Here is a 13561-nt window from a genome sequence, read left to right as displayed (position 1 = left end):
AAAGCCAGAAAAGTTTCCTCAACATCTACTTGACATGCATGTATTTTTTCTAGGTCGCTCATTTGCCAACAATAAAGCCTTTCCTGGGTCCTAGAATATATGGGCTTCTTAGTGCTAATGCCCTAGTGGGAGCAGGCCCTAAGCCTCACCCCCTGTCCCTACAAGCTCAAGCTGCTTAGTGACTAAGGTTTCACCCTCCCTCGTTCCCTCCCCACCCCAGGGCAAAAAGAGCATCATCTCTCACTTACCTTTCTGGATTCCAGTTCTCGCTTCCTTTTTGGCCCCTGGGGATTCCCCATTACTTTCTTGCAAGCTCAGCTATGTACTTAAAAAGACGTTTGTTATATTTTAACAAGCATTTCTAGGTGTTCTATAGTGGGACGCTTTTCAGGTTATCTATCTGCTGTGACTACGGAAACGAAAGTCAGATCAGAGGGTCTATAATAAGGGCCACCACCTACCTAGACATCTTTCACCCACACTTGGACCTGTCCTCTGTATCAGGCAATGGGAAAGGGCTCAGCAACCAAGCACCCTGCTTAGGTCTCTCACTACCTGCATGACTTTGCACAAGTCACCAAGCCTCTCCAAGTCTCATTTCCCTCATCTATGAGATTCAGGTAACAATAGTACCTGCTTGTTTCTTGTGGGCATTAACAAACAAAATACATGGAAAACAGTGTCAAATGTCGCACTACCTACAAATGTTATTGTCCTAGCAACCTAGCAAGCCCAGGTCAGAATCCCCTTCTTCCCGGTAGCTTCCCCCTCCAACTGGGGATGATCCTTCCTGTCTCTGGTTCCTCACAGGTGTTTCCTAAGACACTTAGATCAGAGTGACTTCTGGGCAGGCCTGTCACCCCGCTAGGCTGCAAGCTCCTCAGTGGAGGAGATTTTTTCTGCCTCGAGCCCGTGTCCCCAGTTCCCAGCCTGGGTCTTGCACAAAGCAGAGCATCAGTAAAGCCATGTGAACACAGGTAAACAATCCCTGCTCTGGAGTGCTACAGCTGGGGGAGACAGACACACAGATAGACAGTGACAGCACGTGACAAAGGGATGTAGGAGCTGTAGAAGCTCAAAGAAGTCCTGACCCAGCCTGCAGTGGAGGGGGGGTTATCGAGAGTTGTCAGGAAAAGCTTTCTGAGGGAAGTAACACTTGAGCAGAGCCTTAGTGGAGAAGATTCAACGGAAACAGGAGCTATCCAGGCAGATCAAGAGAACAGTTTATAGTTAGAAGACAGAATGACATATGCAAAGGCTTGGAAAATCAAGAGAGGTGACCCATCTGGGGAAATGGCAGGTGTTCAGTGTGCCTGAAGCACAGGTGGGCCAGGGGAGGTGATGGGAGACAGGCAGAGACAAATGATGGGGGGCTGTCACTAACCTGTATTAGGGTATTATGGCATTGAGCAAGGCCCAAACCAGCACCTTTTTTGGAGTAGGGCAAGGGAGCAGTGGGAGACTGTCACTCACCTTAATGGCCTCCATGACAGGCTCATACAGATCTGGGAAGCCTGGAAACCGGAAGACCATGCAATGGACCAGCTCCGCCAGCTGCTCCAGGCAGCTGGTCCCCGAGTTGGAGTCCTCCTTGACCAGAGAGGCCACCATGGGGGGGATGTGAGGGAGGAGCTGTGAGAGGAGAGGAGGATTAGGCTCAGTACCATTTACCACTCACCTGAGCCATGGGTTGGTGGTCAGTGCTGAAAATACCTAGAGCTCCTTGAGGCAGGGAGGTCTTCCACCTGCCACTGTCCCCCTTATCTACATGGGACTCCATGCTATGCAGGCAAGTGACTCTTTTCACAATACACATGACCTTGGATATCCTGCCTCAGTCTCTTCATTTGTCAAATGGGATAAATAATTCCTTCCCCACACTTGAGAGGAGGCCTGAACCCAAGCCCAGCTGATAAGCTTCAGCCAACTGGCCTTCTAGGAGAGCCTAGCCTGAGTGACCAGGACTACTCTTCTCTCCACCATCATTCTTTCACCAAACACTTACAGATCAAGCACTTCACCCTCACAATGACTTTATTTGGCAATTATTACTCCCATCTTATAGATGAAGAAATTGAGGTTGGAGAGATTACATAATTTACCAAGAACTTCCCCTATGTGTTATGGGAGAAGTAACACATGATGTGTCTGTCTGAATCCAAAGCCTGTTTCTTTCCTCTGTGCTACAGAGTGCTAACTTTCAAACCATGGGGGTGCTCTACCATAATGTCCCAGGGATGGACAGAGTCAGCCCACAGGAACTGGGAGCAGGGAGCTCAGGAGAAGGATGCAAATAAACAAGTATCTGTCCAGTCCCTGGAAAGGAACTTGTGGCAGGCTTTTGACAAATATCATCTCATCTAACACTCTCCCACCATCCTAGGGGCTTACCCTGTTCCAAGCCCTCAGAGGTAAACACCTGGCCCAAAGTCACCACATCTGGCAAATGGCAGAGATGGGACTCAATCCCAACTACTCCAATCCCTGGTTCTGTGCTTTTCCCACTGCAGCAAATCATAAAGCATGAAATTTATGCCCTGACCAGGAGCCATGAGTATCTAGGGACCCATCTGCAGATCTAGGGAAGAAAGGCAGGAAGGTACCCACCCACCCCCCCTGCCAAGGACTACAAGCTGTCCTTCCCAAGGGACAGCCCCAAAGATAGCAGAAAGGGCCCTGAGCTAGAGGCCAGGCCGCCCAGGTGCTGGTCAGCAGCAAGGTATAAGAAAGACAATGGGTCAGAAGTCAGACCAACTTTGCTAGAATCTTCCCTGTACTGCTCACCAGCTGTGTGTCTGGGACAAGTGATTTAGCCTCCCTAAATTGCAGTTTCCTCAGCTGAAAAACGGAAAAAAGGACAGACTCTCCTTTAGGGCTGACAGTTAATATGTGTCCTGCATTTAGTACTGTGCCTAGCACACAGCAGGTACCCAAAGAACAGTAGCTGACTTCATTCTAGGGCTGTCACTCTACTATGGGCCTGTTGGGAGGCCATGCAAATTCTCTGGCCTTAGTCTCCTAAAACAACTCCTGCAAAATAGAGTCTCAAGTCTCCTCCAGTCCTAATATCCTGGATTTTAAGGTCTTGGGCTTCAAACCCTCAACCCCAATAGAGACAGCATGTCTGCTCTCCACCCAAAACCATTGGGGAATGAAGGGCCGCCCATCCTCAGGCCAGCACGCAGGGCCCTTACCAGGTGGAAGGCTTCATGGGAGTGCTGGAAGGTCAGGAGCATGTACTTGAGGACAGACAAGGCAGCTCCCCGGACAATGGGGTACAGAAGCTTGGAGAAAACCTGGAAGAGAGTCCCTGGTGAGGAGTCCCCCACACCTGGGCCACAGAGGCCAAGTGTAGCCACAGGCCTGAGAGGTGATCAGAGACACCAGAGGTAAAGCAGCAGACCCATGCAAGACCAAGAACACAGACATGCCACAGATCTAGTCGATGGACAGATGGGTAGTAACACAGATATCTGATAGGAGGGATGGATGGATAGACAGACCCAAAGTGACAGACACATATTCTTGAATGAGCAGAGAAATCAATGTGGGAAACCTGAGGCCCACAGAGGGGCAGTGAATTATCCCGGGTCACAGCAAGCTTGGGTGAGAGCCCCAGTGCTCTGCCTCCCAGACCCACACTGCCCCTGGCAAGAGAGAGTGGGAAAAGCTGTAAGCCAGGGCTAGGACAGGGGCCACCAACCTTCTCAATTTTGGCGAGCGAAACCTCAATCAAGATGCTGAACTTCTTAACAGCGGCCAAGCCCTTCAACAGTGCAATGATCCACTTGTCAATGTTCTTCCCCAGGGGCCACGACACCCAGTCGATCATCCTGGTGAGGGGAGTGACAATGACACAAGAACCAGGGAGGCCCAAAAGGCTGGGTGGGGGCAGCCCAGGCACTAGCCATGATGTCCTGAGACCCCACACTTATCCGCACCTACACAGAGCAGCCCTGGGGTCCATGGGATGGACGAGACACCTCTGAGAACTGCAAATGAGCCCAGCACAGGCATCTGGCAGAGACTGGGGCTCCCAGTGCAGCAGGAGGTGGGACAGGCCCTCTCAACAGCCCAAACCTCACTCCCCCGCCACACACGAGGCTGCAGTGGCAGACTAGGGCTTTCAACTGTCTCTGTCTGGACCATGGGGCCCAACCACAGGAGCACTGCCCCCAGGTTGGAAGCTTTGGCTCCAGCAAACCCTTGCCTGTGACCTAGACCACGTCACTTTCTCTAGCCTCAGTTTCCTCCTCTGTAAAATGGGGACAATACCTACCTCACAGGACTGTGGTATGGATTAAAAGAGGTAACAATAGCTAACTCTCATTGTATTAATTCTGCACCAAGCACTACTCCATCTGCCTTACATGTATTAACCCATCTGATAATGTTTGTATGCACACAGCATGAAGCTGCCACATAGAAGGCACTCAGGAAAATGTCACTATATCATTACTTTTGGACTCAGTAGACTATACTATAAAGAGGTCGAACAACAAAAGAATAAGGTCATAATAATTATGATGGTAATTATCACCACTGCTCTAAGCACTTTACACGTGTTATTTTATTTAATCCTTGCAACGACCCCATAAGATGGGTTCAATTACACAACATTTTATAAATGAAGCTGAGACCTACAGAGGTGCAGTAACTTGCCCAAAGTCACACAGGCTAGAAGCAGTAGAGCCAGGACAACTTACTTCTGGAGCCCACACTCTTCCCCACTAAAGACAAGAAATTCAGGAAGGCCCACTGGAGATGGTAGATCTGCACGCAGGTATGGAAAGCACGGCAGGGGAAGCATGCCAGGTGAGTGGGATCTACAGGGCCAAAGGCCTGCAGGGAGGAGGGTAGGCAGTATATTCTAGGATCACTGGACCAGCAGGTGGGGCTAGATCACAGGTTCGATGACATTCAAATGAGGTGAGGAGATATGCAAAAGCAATGAGCTGAAAAACATCCAAACTCTGTTTATCATACCTGCCAAACTCAGAATGCACTTCATAATATACTTGCAGCTTCTAGTATGACCCCATGGAAGCCTAACAACTTCTGACACCACCTTTGCTATTACAGAGGGGGAAACCGAGGCATAAAGAGTTCACTGACTTCTCCGGGATCACAGAGTTGGCAACCAACCTGAGAGCACTGCTAGGGAAAGGCTCTCTGTGTCTCCCACATCCAGTCCTAGGCCGGGCACAGAGCAGGACTCAAAAAAGTATGGGTGAATGAAAAAGCATGAGGGCCTGGACCTCCTGACACTAAATCTAGCCCAGCAACCGCACCCAGTATAAGGAGAGAGACCTGATCCCCACCCAGCCTTCATCCCACCTGCTGATGGCCGTCAGCATCTGAGAGTCTGTCACACTGTCATCATTGCTGAGGTTCCGGACGACACCATCCATTAGCTCCAATGGGAGGTGCTGGACCACGCTGGCCAGGGCGCTAGACGGAGGCTCTTCCTCTGGAATAGGGGAATTGGGATGAGCTTAGCAAGACAGGTAGACGCCTCACCTCCCCCAATACCCCATGCCTTCATGCTGCCAAGGAACTAGGCTTCTGAAAAGAGCACAGAGGGGCCACCCCCTTAACTCCTACAGCATCACAGCCTCCAATCCCACCTTAGCTTATTCACTCAACAAACCTTCACGTGCCCTGTACTGGGCACAGAGAAAGCACTGACCACCCCCTCACCACCACCAATTGTACCTATATAGGCAAAATCTGTAAGAAAGGGTAACATTAGGGCTGGCAAGAACAGACAGAAGGGCTGTGTGACTTGAGGGAGGACATTCCAGGTGGAACCACACAAAGGACTAGAGATGAGAAAGAACATTTAGTTATCAAAATCTGTTGTCCAACTGGATAAGAGCTTATACACCTGACCCTGGCTCTCTTTGTCCCACCAGGTGCATTCCTTTCCTCTCAACTGAACGGCCCTATAATCAGGGAAGGCACAGATCTTATTTCACTCGTTTATACTGTAGTCCAAGTACCACAATTGCCAATGGAGGACCAAGCGTTTACATTTCAGAGTTGAGATGTTCAGGCTCCATCGTGAGTCCAGAGCTTCACCTCTGCCTGCCTGGTACACTTTGCCCCTGCTGCTGCCCATCTCTCAAAATCTGAATCGAAAGTCACCCTTCTACAAAACCCACCTGACCCAAAGGGCATGACGACACCACCCCTTTCCTGTTGTCTCACTCAGACCCTAGTCCTGCTTCTGGCAGCATGATCTGGGTCCCTCCTTCACCTCACCCAGCAGTCTGCTCCTGAGTGTGCCCATCACCCACCACAGGATAAGACCCACAGCAGGACCCCAGGATAGCCCTAATTAAAGTAAGGAACATTGCATTCCCCCACCTGCGCATTAGCCCCATACACACACCTGCCACAGGGCACACCAAGCACGGGAACCCGCACCTACAGCCACCTGCCCGGCGCACGTTGGGCTCATGGAGCCCCCACGCCAGCCCCCACGCCAGGCCCCGCGCACACACACCTGTGCAAGAGATGACGGCAAACAGCTCCTTCAGGCAGGGCAGGATGGCAGCGGGCTGAGCGCGCCACAGCTGCGCCAGGAGCCCGCTCACCTGCTGGGCCTGCTCCAGGAACTCCACGGCGCCCTCCTCGCCCTCGGCCGGACAACGGAAGCGACCCAGGCAGCGCACCAGCTGCTGGCAGAAAAGCAGGCGGTGCGGGCCGTCGGGGACGCAGCGCGGATGCCTCGCCAATAACCGGGCGACTTGCGCGCAGACCGCGGGCCCCGGGCGCTCACACACGGTGCGCAGCACCTCCCGCCGGAGCAGCGCAAACACCTCGTCGGCCGCGGGCCCCTCGGGTAACAGCTGCAGGCCGAGCTGTACGCAGGCGAGAGCACGGGCGCCCGGCGGGCCGGCGCCACCCTGCAGCAGGCGAAGCACGCGGCGCGCGCTGAAGAACTCGGCGAAGACTTCCGGGTGGTGGCGACCGGCCACGTGTAGCAGCTGGCAGCCCACGCGGCGCGGCAGCTCCTCCGCGCCGCCCACGTAGAGGCGCGCGCCCAGCGCCAGCAGCGCCAGGCACTGCTCCCGCTCCAGCGGCTGCCGCGCCGCCTCCAGCACGCGCCGCACCAGGCCCTGCTTCACACTCGCGGGGTACGAGGATGTCACCACCGCCTCCAGGATCTTGTCCATGATGCCGCGCTGCAGGGAACAGGGTCACACTCTGTCCAGCAGGTCCAGTTCCCCAAGCGAGCCCCCGGAACTAAGACTTGGGGCGAGCAACCACCTCTCTGGGCCTCGGTTTTCTCATTTGTGAAATGGGGCGAGGATACCTGCCTCACTGGGAGGTATGCAATGAAGCAAAACACAATGCCAGGCATGTAATGAGCCCCAGGGAGTTGTCGTTATTGCTGATGAGCGCTTTTAATCTCATAAAGGCAATATCTGAACCTTCCACCCCTTCCCCCACTCTTCTGCTCTCCTCTCCCCAGGCCTCCCTGGTGACCTCATCCACTCTTGGGGCAGGTAGCAGCTGGATATAGAAGCTGTTGTCCAGAACCTTGGCCAAGTCCCATCCTGGGGGGAGAAGGGAGGGGTCACACACACAAAACCACACCTCCGGGGAGGGAGGGCTTAGGGTCCCAAGGAAGAACAGGGAGATCCCCCCACACTTTATTCTGCCCCAAATCCACTTCTTGCCATTTCCCAAGTGAGCTACACCTTTCCGAGACTCCACGTTTTTGTGTATGCTGTGCCTTTTGCCTGAAACATCCTATCTCCCAGGACCTCCACCACCACCACACACACACAGCCAGCCAAACACCTATTTTCCTTCAGAGCTTACCTCAAACACCCTGTCTTCAGTTAGAATATCCCTGGACCTCCAGGTGTGAATTCATCCCTCACCCTCCATTCCTACAGCCACCTGTAGCCTCTTCCTCCATTATAGCTGGGGTCACATAATTCCCTCCAATAAAGCAGAATATTCCATGTCTGTGTGGCCCTGGCTCCACAGACTTGCACGCTCAAGGCCCTCCCTGCCCCCCACCCAGCCTGATCCCACACCAGCCCCTCACTCTTGATTCACTGTGTTCTCCCTGCCACTGGGCCCTTTGCATATGCTCCTCCCTCCTTGACTCACCCTGCAGACTTCCGGCTCAAATTCACTTCCTCAAGGAAGCCCTCCCCAACCTCTTTGTCTGGGTCAAACACCCCTGTTAACAATTTCAGAGCACCCTGTCCTTTATAGCACTTATCATGATCACTTGGATGAAGTCAGCCGCCTCCACTATACTATATAGGCTCCTGAGAGCAGGAACCATGTCAGTTTTGTTCACTCACCTAGCCCAGTGCCTGATTCGTAGTAGGCATTTGTTGAAGAAACAAATGCAAAATATGGTGAGTTACTGCTACCTTATTCCTCTGAGCCACAATAGCCTTCCCTTTCTCCTCCCTTTGGGCAGTTTCCTGGAAGCCTTTCTCCCAAGCTGACCCACTTTTTTCCTGCTTCTCATGCTGGTTCACAAAGGTAAAGCTTGTGCTCCTAACATCCAACTTTCAGCTTCTAGAAGACAGCCATTTCTTTGCTTCTTTGTATAATCCCACTCTAGGCAGGACCTGATACAAGGTTCAGTGTCCAGGTGTTTAAACTTATTGGCTCAGTAAAAGCTATTCTTGAGCTGGAGTTGGTGTGAAGACAAGCCAGACATTCACTAAATGAGGGGCCGGAAACTTTTATTCAGAACCACAGATATTGTGGGCCCCCGACTCTGTGCCAGGCCCTATGGAGATGCTCCCTTCTCTGTTCTGGCTCTTGGCTGAGACCAAGCTTCCATTACGGCATGTGTTACCAAGCAATGGGCCCATTTGTTTAAGTCTCTGTCTCTCTCACAAGGCTGTGAGCTCCTCAGGGCAAGCACTAGGGCTTCTCAGTGGCTGGCATCTCCGAGATTACTGTGGGTGAAGCCAGAGTACAGATCAGTGGTCCCCAAATACTGGCTTGGCTGCCTCAGAGTCACCTGGGTACTTAGTACAAATTCATATGCCTAGGGCCCACTCCAAGCCTCCTAGAATAATGTGTTGAACTCTTTACTCCAAATAAGATTCAACCAGAAATGAAGTCTTCTTACCATCACTGTTACTTCTGCTCTCTGGGCCTGGTTCCACCCTGCAGGGTTGTTGTTAAAGCAAATATAAAGTCCTCAGCATGGTGCTGGGCGCAGGAAAGTGCTCAGAAAGTATCAGTCCCCTTCACTTTAGAAGCAAAGTCCATGCCCTTAGGAATTTCTCGTCCCTAAAAGTCTGGGGGTGGCGGCAAACATGTTGGTCAAGAGTGCCAGTGCAAGGCATAATCTCAAAAGACCTCTTAAAACTCATCTCCCTTCATCCCTGGTCCTCTCTTTCCTAGGCAGTGCTTGTGACCAACCTCCCTTATAGACCGTCCCTGCAAAACCCTACCCCTGCCCTCCAGGCCAGTGGACTTAATACGCTCTCAACCAAGGATGCCAAGAAATCCTGTTACTCAGGCAGCCAAAAGAAGCCCTAATCGATGAGATATTGACATCATGTGTGGAGGAAGAGAACCTGGGGGCAGGCAGAAATGGAGTTCTGGGACTACGGAAGGTTCTGGAAATGGAAAGAAAAACAGATTAGGAATGAGGAGTCCTACATTCTAGTGTGACCTTAGGCAAATATTATTTTAGTCTTGCAACTCATTATGTGTCCTTGAGCAAATCACATCATAAGCCTCTTTTCTGCAAAATGGGGATAAATGATATCAGGTTGAACCACATGAAAGCAAAGGGTCAGATGTTGGCAATTTCATATCATTCTACCTGAAACCTACCACATAAGATGGTTTGCACCTGGAAGCTCGTCCAGTAGCTCTTCCAGCACCTGGAAGCTCTGGCCTCAGAGATCACAGCCCTCACAGAATGGCGCAAGCCAGCCACGCAGCCTTTGTGCAGTCCGTGGCCTGGCCACTCCAAGCAAGCCCTGCCTACCTGCCCCCACTCCCACACAGGCAGTCTGAGGTCAGCTGTCACCATGGTCACCAACTAAACCCGCTCAATATCTTGGGTGCATTCATGCAAAAGGGTTTTAGAGGCTTGGAGCTCACCTGACCTCATCACAGGCCACAAAAAGCAGACAAGGCCTGATTTCCCTAGGGCATGGTTGGAAAAGTGGAGGATGAACAAGAGAGAGGGACACAGCCTTGGCAGGGTGGGATAAGAACCTGCGCTTGGTCTCCCTGGGGGAGGAAGTAGCAGACTGCCAGCATTCCTCAGGGGAGGTTGGATTACTCCTCTAGGCTCTGGACAAGGAGACGGCCTGTCGGTGCTGGCTCTGACCCAAGAGACAGCTGCCCCACACCAAATGCAGCAGCACACAGCAGCCGTAACCTCCCTCAGAAGAGCCTGCATTAAAAGCATGAGGCCCAGGTTCTCTGCTTCTTAATCACCAGGTGACCTTGGGTGAGTCCCTGCCAGGCTCCTCAGTTTTTTCACCTGGAAAATGGAGACCATTTTAGCCCTGGCAGGGAATGGGACAAGGTGTAAAAAAGATGAGGGCTGGGCAGTCATGAGTCTATTCTTGGGCTATTTCGCACCGAGGGGGGAAACAGACACTGTCCGGGAAGGGGACAAGCAGACACACACTCCGGAACTTGCTGATTCTACCAGGAATTTTATCCATTAGTCCTCACTGCCAACTTAGCATTTCCCCCATCTCTCCCTGAGCTCCAGCAGCACCCAAGATCAGCTCCTCTTTACTTCTTGCCTGGACTAGTGCAGTAGCCTCCTAACTCATCTCCTCATTCCCTGCCTCAATCCATCCTCCAATAGAGGTATGTGTTCTGCAGGATAGAGTCCAGGCTTTGAATCTAGCCCAGGCACTATGCCCCATGGTGCCCATAGCCTTTCACCATTCTGAGGTGCTCTTTCACCATTCTGAGCCTCGGAGCCCCAAGATGGGAGATGACCACCTGACCACCCCTTAGCCTTTCCCCGCCAACGCTGCTGCTCTTCCCCAAGCCCTTGGCTTATACCTCTCATTGTCAGGCATAACAGCCTGACAGTCCCAGCAACCCCCAGTCTGCTCCAGGGCACACACTAAGCATACAGGAACATCACAATCCCTCTCCCTGGAAGACCCAGATCCTTTTATCTGTCCCTCTCAGATGACCCTTCGCATTTCCACTGTGTATTGACAGGTCTCTGGTCCTGCATGGTGAAGCCTGACTCATCTCCACCACCCCCAAAGCACTGTGTCTTGGGGCGGGGGAGGGGTGTGTATAATGTCCTGCCCTGCCCCCACACCCTGGGCCCTAATTCAGGCTGCCTCATCCCTCCCTGGTCTCTCTGACCCACCCACCCTGATAACATCTTCAGATTAATCTCATTAGATGATAAGCTCCATCCTGCCATGCCTTGCTCAGAACTCATAAGGCTCCCTAGCCCCTTCAGCATAAGATCCAAACTCCAGAGCTTGACATTCAAGCCCTTTCTGTGACACCTGGCTGATGGGGGGAAGGGATGGACATGAACTTGACAAACACTGTTTGGTTACAAATCTGAAGGAATTTGCACAGTGGGCTTTTCCTCCTGACCACCCTTTGGTGATGTCCTCTCTTCTGGGAAAGGCTTCTCCCTTTTCTCTCCTGGCAAATTCTGACTCATCCTCTGATGCCCAGGTCACATGCCCCCTTCTCTGGGAAACCTTTCCTAATCCCTCTGCAATCCAAGTCTCTTTGCTTTTCTCATCCCTCAGCAGTGCCACTGGATTCTAGGTCTATCTTCTCACTAGGCTAGGATCTTCTTTAGAAATAGATCCAATCCCCTATTTGTGCCCTAGTGCCCAGCACAAGACCAGGCAGAGGTGAAGGAGTGCCTAGTGCCCGGTGAGAAACATGTGACAGCAAGATGAGATACAACTGAAGATATAACCAGAAAACACCTTCCAGAGACTGGCCCAGTCAGTGCCCTCTCCTCAGCCAGGTCTGGTCTTCCATATCCATAAGACTCAAACATCAGCCAAGAAAGTCCCTACAGAGGTCACCGGACAGGACCCAATGAGGCTTTAGCCTTTTAAAAATGACTCAAACAACCAAAGCAGAAGGAAAAAACAAAAACTGTTCCTGGTTAGCTCTCAGGCCAAAAGCTCACAGAATCCAGTGGGACAGGGGAGGGGGCTTCAGGAAAGTCTCAACCTCTCCCTACCTCAGAGCACAGACGACCCTCCAAGCCCTAAGCCAGTACCTAAGAGTGGAGAAGCCCATTTCTTCTCTCTCTGACCCTCACACCCAGTCTTCCTCCTCTGACTCCCCTGGGTGCCAGAGCTGCCTGGGGAGCACTAAGCTGACCCTCCCAGCACCCTCCCCCCACCCAGATCTCTGGACAGCAATATCTGCCTCTGAATTTTTTTAACTTAATTTCTTCTACCTAAGGCAGCCCTGAAAGAATCCCCTTGCCCTACTACTGGGAGGCCCTTGCCTGGGCCACCAAACTGTCTCCTAGAAAAAAAGAAAAAAAAGGGTTTTACTGGTAAAAAGCAACAGCTCTTTTACTGAAGGGGAATGGAAGGAGAGAAAAGAAGAGGGTAGGAGCATATATTCCCTTCTCAGAAACCCACCACAATCACTCATCCCTGCTGGGGCCACCCCTCACATGTCCCCACCCCCACCCCAGGGTTTCTGGAAGGGCGGGCACCAGGCTAACACACAAGGAGTCTCATGTCTTGTAGAGGGAATATACCCGGGCGAGGTTGCTGAGAACAGAAGCCCATTCCAGGCGGGTGCGACCTCTTAGCCCCCCAGTTTGTGCCCCATCTTAGTCCCACCCTTCCTTCCAGTTATACCGGTGCACTGGCGCCCAGCCCAGGCTGGGGCTGCGGTCACCACGAAAGGCCGGTGAGCTTCATGGTTGAGGCGGAGGGCAGGATCACCACCAAACACAATTGATGAAAGAGGATGAAGCCCAGAGAGGGGCAGCTACTCGCCCAAGGTCACACAGCGAGGCCCAAGTTGCACCTGGACCTCCCTTCTCCCAGCCCCAAACTCTGGGAGCCCTTCGCGCGTGCCCAGGGCTCTCGAACCGCCAGGGTGCAGACACTCCCCACAACCTGCACACACGACCCGACCCCCTTACCTCTGGGACCCCGGTGGCCCCTGCCTCAGAGCCAGCTCTTGGGTGGGGCGCTCAGGCCTGGCAGGACTAGGCTAGGCCAGGCTAGGTCAGGGCGAGTCCTCTGCTCCCCCTGGAGTGGGGACGCCCTCCACCAGGTCCCGCTCAGCAGGCAGGGATGCTGCTTCCACTGCAAAATCCAAACTCCCCACCCAGCTCTGTACAAGCTTGTACCCAGGGAGCTCGACTCAGCCGCGCGGCCGCTAGGCTGCGGGGCTGCGGGGCTGCGGGGCTGCGGGACGAAGCGTGGGGAGGGGCGAGGTGCGGGAAACGGGGAGGAGCCGGAGCGGGGGCCACCCTGGGAACCGCCACTCAGGCCGCGTCCCCTTTAAGGCCAGCCGGTCTCAGCTCTAGCGGGGGCGGGGCGGGGAGCTGGATGGCTCACTGCAATGC

The 13561-nt window shown here is 53.0% G+C and overlaps 1 protein-coding gene across 4 annotated transcripts in view; it reads right to left on the bottom strand.

Moving 5' to 3' along the window:
• The window catches only part of USP35 (ubiquitin specific peptidase 35), a 56814-nt gene extending 43264 nt beyond the window's left edge, over positions 1-13550 (bottom strand). The window contains exons 1-8 of one of the 4 annotated variants that reach the window (XM_086678408.1): positions 13133-13550; positions 9119-9156; positions 7834-7956; positions 6509-7190; positions 5338-5470; positions 3704-3833; positions 3195-3296; positions 1474-1632 (exon numbers count right to left, since the gene is read on the bottom strand). In XM_086678408.1, the coding sequence (XP_086534534.1) occupies positions 1474-1632; positions 3195-3296; positions 3704-3833; positions 5338-5470; positions 6509-7181 (1197 nt within the window). In that variant the 5' untranslated portion in view covers positions 7182-7190; positions 7834-7956; positions 9119-9156; positions 13133-13550. Of the gene's footprint in view, positions 1-1473; positions 1633-3194; positions 3297-3703; positions 3834-5337; positions 5471-6508; positions 7191-7494; positions 7566-7833; positions 9157-13132 lie in introns of those variants that run through there. The other 3 variants (XM_086678409.1, XM_025929008.2, XM_086678410.1) reach the window with 3 other exon arrangements.
• Between the last annotated feature and the right edge of the window lie 11 nt (positions 13551-13561).

The sequence above is a fragment of the Puma concolor genome, chromosome D1, assembly GCF_028749965.1.
Source record: "Puma concolor isolate L17-30 chromosome D1, mPumCon1.1.hap2, whole genome shotgun sequence".
NCBI classification, from domain to species: domain Eukaryota; kingdom Metazoa; phylum Chordata; class Mammalia; order Carnivora; family Felidae; genus Puma; species Puma concolor.
The sequence above is the reverse complement of the archived record's forward strand: the minus strand, read 5'-3'. Positions and strand labels throughout refer to the sequence as shown.